The 6,000-nt window shown below is 42.3% G+C and overlaps 1 protein-coding gene across 1 annotated transcript in view; it reads right to left on the bottom strand.

The window, feature by feature from the left end:
• TACC2 (transforming acidic coiled-coil containing protein 2) overlaps positions 1-3,587 on the bottom strand; it is a 181,780-nt gene extending 178,193 nt beyond the window's left edge. Inside the window, exon 1 of the mRNA XM_081243718.1 lies at positions 3,540-3,587. Coding sequence (XP_081099844.1) covers positions 3,540-3,572 — 33 coding nt within the window. The 5' untranslated portion in view covers positions 3,573-3,587. The remainder of the gene's footprint in view (positions 1-3,539) is intronic.
• Positions 3,588-6,000: the final 2,413 nt, after the last annotated feature.

Here is a 6,000-nt window from a genome sequence, read left to right on the forward strand (position 1 = left end):
GGGCTTCTGTCTCTCACAACTGAAAACAGTCCTGATTAAACAGAAATTTGGAAAGCTAAACAGCCAGTCCATTAATCAATCAATCATAGAGTGCTTTATTAAATATGGAGAATAGGAATGGGTGGAGTTAGAGGTGACCCCCAGGTTTCTGTCTTGAATGGTAGGATAGGGCATGGTACCCAAGAGGGGGAACACAGAAGGGGAGGATCAGTTGAGCTCAGGTTTGAAGAGCTCAGGGTGACTGTGGGTCATCCAGGCAGAGATATCCAGGAGACAGTGGAAAGACAGGTTTGGAGCCTCAGCCCCGTGGGGGACCCTGAGTTCTACAGCCAGACGCACTTGTGCTTCATTTCCATTTGTTTCTCCAAGGAAGGCAAACCTTGTTCTGATTCTGGAATCCTAAAGGCAGGCACGTGATGCCCCACTGGGTCATGTTTGGCTGAGGTTGGAGATGTGAAAAATTGTGGTGCCAGGAAAACCTCTCCTGTCTGCTCCAGGAGTGGGGGTGGTGGTGGTGCTGGGCAGGGAGGCTAGGGTTGGGAGCTGGCAGGAGATGAGAAATGGGCGTAAGGTATAGTAGGGCAAGAGTTTTTAAACCTTTAAGTATTTTTGCCTTTCTAATCAATAAAGATCTGAGACACTAAAATATCCATTGCTTGAAAGGATATAGTGAGATGGGCTCCCATATCCATATGAGAGACATATAAATTGTCATCACCTTTCTGGAATGCATTTCATATATAGATATAACTATAGATATAGATATATAGCAAGAGCCTTTCAAAAATACGTACCCTCTATTTGATGTGCCAATTCCATTTCTGTGCATCTATCCTAAATAAACCGGCCTTCAATTCTGGACAGTGCGGTTTAGTATAGGCAATAGAGAGAAAATACAACCTACTTTATTGTCTGTATTCAGGTAGGAGTTCTCCACTTAGGGAAGATACAAAAAGCACTATCAATAAAAAGAAAAACTGATATATTGTACCTGGTAGAAACTTCTCTGTAAAAGACCCTGTTAAGAGGGTGAAAAGACAAGCTACCAATGGGAGAAAATACTTGCAAACCACAATTTGACAAAGGATTAGTATCTAGACTATATAAAAATTCTCAAGATCAACAGTAAGAAAAATCCAGTTAGAAAATGAGCAAAAGACACGCACAGATATGTCACCAAAGCGAATATACGGATGGCAATAAGCATGTGAAAGACGTTCAGCATCATCAATCATCAGGGAAATGCAAACTAAAACCATAATGAGACCTCACAACACACACATCAGAATGGCAACACCAAATAGTGACAATACCAAATGATGGCCAGATGCAGAGAAGCTGGATCCCTCATACATGCTGGCGGGAATGTAAAATGGTACAGGGGTTCTAGCACACAGTTTGGCAGTTCCTTATAAAACTACACGTGCAACTACCATATGATCCAGCAACAGCACTCTTGGGCTTTATGTCAGAGAAACGAAAACTTATGTTCACAAAAAAAACCTGTACACAAATGTCCATAACAGTTTTATTTGTAATAGCCCCAAACTGGAAACAACCCAGATGTCCTTCACTAAGCGAATGGTTCAATGAACTGTAGGACATCTATGCCGCGGAACACTACTCAGCAATAGAAAAGAATGAACTATTGACACATGCAACAATCTGGATGAATCTCGAGGAAATCATGCTGAGTGAGAAAAGCCAATTCCAGAAGGTCACCTACTGTGTGATGGCATTTATATAACATGGTATAACATTCTCTATCTCATCTCTATGGAGATAGAGAACGAATTAGAAATTGCCAGGTTAGGAACGGGGCACCGGAGGGAGTTGGGTGTGGCTATAAGGGCAACAAAAGGAACACTGTCTCTGGAAATGTTCTGTATCTTGACTGTGTCAATGTCAGTATGTGGGTTGTGATTTTGTACTCTAGTTTTGCAAAATGTTTCCCCTGGGGGAAACTAGGTAAAGGGTACGTGGGATCTCTCTGTATTATTTCTTCCAACAACATGCCAATCTAACCATTATCTCAACATAAAAAGTTTAATTTTAAAAACTTTAAGATTTTTTGGGAAAAAATGCGTTTCTGAATTCTCTTGAAGAAATGGAAAGGTCTTGTAACACTGGACCCACACTTCTACTTGGCAACCATCAGCTGCTGTTGATGGTGGCTGCTTCCTTTAGACAGTAGGACAGGACCCCTCTGTGTCCCTACACTTTCCCACCCAGTTGTTTAACACAATTACTGTTTCTTGTCTGCCCCTAAAGATTGGAGTTTGCCATCTTTTCTTTAGGTGATTCCTGTTTTCCTGAGGAAAAGAAGATTTGGGGGAAGAAAAAAGCAGAGGGAAAAGGAATTGCCTTAGGCTGGTTTTAGGTCGAATTTTCTCATTCAAAGAACTCAATATCATTAATCCAAAATTTCCACTGTGTGTCAGATCAATGGGAAAGTGTTTCCCTAATTTTGTTCACCAGCGCATTGAATTACAACTCTCAAACTTAAAATGGACAACTATAAAATTTGACTTTTTTTGAATATCCCAGTATTACACACAATCAAGCAAAGCCTATTCCTCAATTGTGAAAACCTTACCTAACATGGAAATGATAGTTCACATTAAATCTGCTCAACATTTATAGATTTTTAAAACCACTTTTTCAGGCCCATGACTTTTTTGGGGGGGAAGGGTATGTATCCATGTAGGTAAGTAGGTGGAGTGGGGGGCACAATCCAGGAAAAATGCACCAAACTCTCATATGTCCATTTCAAAAGCATAGGACAAGAATTAAAACTAGTTTTTATATAGTTTATAAAATTAGGGGGCTTCCCTGGTGGTGCAGTGTTTAAGAATCCGCCTGCCGGGCTTCCCTGGTGGCGCAGTGGTTGAGAGTCCGCCTGCCGATGCAGGGGACATGGGTTCGTGCCCCGGTCCGGGAGGATCCCACATGCCGCGGAGTGGCTGGGCCCGTGAGCCATGGCCGCTGAGCCTGCGCATACGGAGCCTGTGCTCTGCAACGGGAGCGGCCACAACAGTGAGAGGCCCGCATACCGCAAAAAAAAAAAAAAAAAAAAGAATCCGCCTGCCAATGCAGGGGACACGGGTTCGAGCCCTGGTCCAGGAAGATCCCACATGCTGCGGGGCAACTAAGCCTGTGCGCCACAACTACTGAAGCCCACGTGCCTAGAGCCCGTGCTCTGCAACAAGAGAAGCCACTACAATGAGAAGCCGACGCACCGCAGCGAAGGGTCGCCCCTGCTCACCTCAACTAGAGAAAGCCCGCGCGCAGCAACAAAGACCCAACACAGCCAAAAATAAAATTAAAATAAAAAAAAAATTAGGGCTAGACTTAATATAAGAATTCTGAAAATGGAATGGAAAATGCCTACATGAATACGAATATGGCCACATGTATCTAGCCACATTCTGAGTTTTATTTCACTCCTTTCTGGGCAGAGAGGAGATGCTGAAAAAAAAGTCTAGTCAATGTCACTCAAGAGACCCGTGTAGGTCAAGGGGAAGCCCCGTGACACCCACCTTGTTGCCCGAGGTGCTGTTCTCGTTGCCCATGGTGATTCAGGGTGCCCAGCGTCCCTTCAGATTTGATCAGTGGTGCCTGGAAGAAACAAAAGGGTATACACATCTGTAAAATTGAAGAAGATCTGAGGATTTTTCTGCCTGCTCATTTCCCCAAACTCAAAAGCCAGATGATGGGAAGTGTTTACCTCTGCAGTCACAACATGGAAAATTGCTTTTGAAGGGTTTTCCTTTGCGACGTGCCACCCAGCAGTACAGGCTGGTGTTTTATTCCCAGCCTTTATTCCCTCGGGTTGGCAGACACTTCTGTAAGACGAGTTTGTTGCTGAGCCTCTGACCTAACGCCAATGTGCACGTATACGCATACCTACAAACGGAGTGACAAAAGGGGCCCGTTTGCCAAGGACAGCTTGAGGAGCACCGCTGTTGGAGTGTTTTCTGTTTCTAACTGTGTTCGATTTGGAAATCCAGAGCGTGGCTGGCTTCCCACTGTCGAGGACAGCAGAGCTGGGTGTCCAGTGTTAGGAGGCGTGAAATCCACTGCTCTTCACAAACATGTGGTTTTCATATTTTTTTTCTCTAAACACTTGTTTCATCAAATCTGTTTCACTTCTGCACATATTTCGATGAAGGCAGCATGTTTTTCTTGCTGAGGAAAAAGTTTAGCTGTAGCCAGACAAGGAATACATAATCATGTAAAGGGGCTTGCTATCTGGACATCCAGAGTCATTTCATTGGGCTTACTTAGTGACGTTGTTGATTAATCGTCATCATAATGAGGATGCTTCCCACACAGCCCACAGAGGAACCCAAGACATCTGCTGACATCGCCAAGAGAGTTCCACAAGACCCCATAGCATAGCAGGATCAGGACTATTTGTTCACTTGTTCTAGGTGGAGAAACTAAGTTACAGAAATCTTTTAAAATCACAGACTTTTCAGGGACTTCCCTGGCAGTCCAGGGGTTAAGACTCTACACTTCCAATGTAGGGGGCACAGGTTCCATCCCTGGTCGGGGAACTAATGTTCCTGCATGCCGCACAGTGTGGCCAAAAAATAAAATAAATAAATAAAATAATAGACTTTTTGATACATGCACCCCTATGTTCATAGCAGCGCTATTCACAATAGCCAAGACATGGAAGCTACCTAAATGTCAATCGACAGATGAATGGATAAAGAAGATGCGATACATATACACAAAGGAGTACTACTCAGCCATAAAAAAGAACAAAATAATGCCATGTGCAGCAACATGGATGCAACTAGAGATTACCATACTAAGTGAAGTAAGTCAGAAAAAGACAAATACCATATGATATCACTTATATGTGGAATCTAAAATATGCCACAGATGAACCCATCTATGAAACAGACACAGAATCATGGACATAGAGAACAGACTGGTGGTTGCCAAGGGGGAGGGGGTTGGGGGAGGGATGGAGTGGGAGGATGAGGTGAGCAGATATAAGCTATTATATATAGAGTGGATAAACAACAAGGCCCTGCTGTATAGCACAGAGAACTATATTCAGTATCCTATGATAAACCGTAATGGAAAAGCATATTGTAATAAAGAATATATATATATATATATATATCTGTATAACTGAAGCACTTTGCTGTACAGCAGTAATTACCACAACATTATAAATCAACTATACTTCAATAAATAAATAAATAAATAAAATAAATTACAGACTTTTCGAGATGGAGCCTTAGAGATTACCAGTCTAATCTGGTGGGGAAACTGAGGCTGCAGAGAAGGCCAGGGACTTGCCAAAGACCCAGTTTGGGGAGGCCAGAGTTGGAAACAGAAACCAGTCTCCTGCCTTCTGATTCAAGATTTCTTCCCAGCAGGATGGCTGTCATCATAGCATTTCCTCAGAAAATTTCAGTGATGGACTTAAAATAAAATGTGTCCATTGATTTGCTTAGCCATTCAACCAAAATTGAGTGAGTAGCTACCATGTACTATGTGTAATCAACAGTCACGGGAAAATAAAATATAAGTATTTTGAACGGGCCTAATTAAAATGCCCCCAAACTGAGAAAATTATGAGTGATGTCACTGTAGTGATCAATTCTCTCCCTCCTAACCCTTTAATCAAAAAGTTGCAAAGCTTTTGCACAGCAAAGGAAACCATAAACAAGACCAAAAGACAAGCCTCAGAACGGGAGAAAATATTTGCAAATGAAGCAATGGACAAAGGATTAATCTCCAAAATTTATAAGCAGCTCATGCAGCTCAATAACAAAAAAACTAACAACCCAATCCAAAAATGGGCAGAAGACCTAAATAGACATTTCTCCAAAGAAGATATACAGACTGCCAACAAACACATGAAAGGATGCTCAACATCTTTACTCATTAGAGAAATGCAAATCAAAACTACAATGAGATATAATCTCACACCAGTCAGAATGGTCACCATCAAAAACTCTAGAAACAATAAATGCT

The sequence above is a fragment of the Mesoplodon bidens genome (assembly GCF_964165515.1).
Source record: "Mesoplodon bidens genome assembly, chromosome: 1".
Taxonomy (NCBI): domain Eukaryota; kingdom Metazoa; phylum Chordata; class Mammalia; order Artiodactyla; family Ziphiidae; genus Mesoplodon; species Mesoplodon bidens.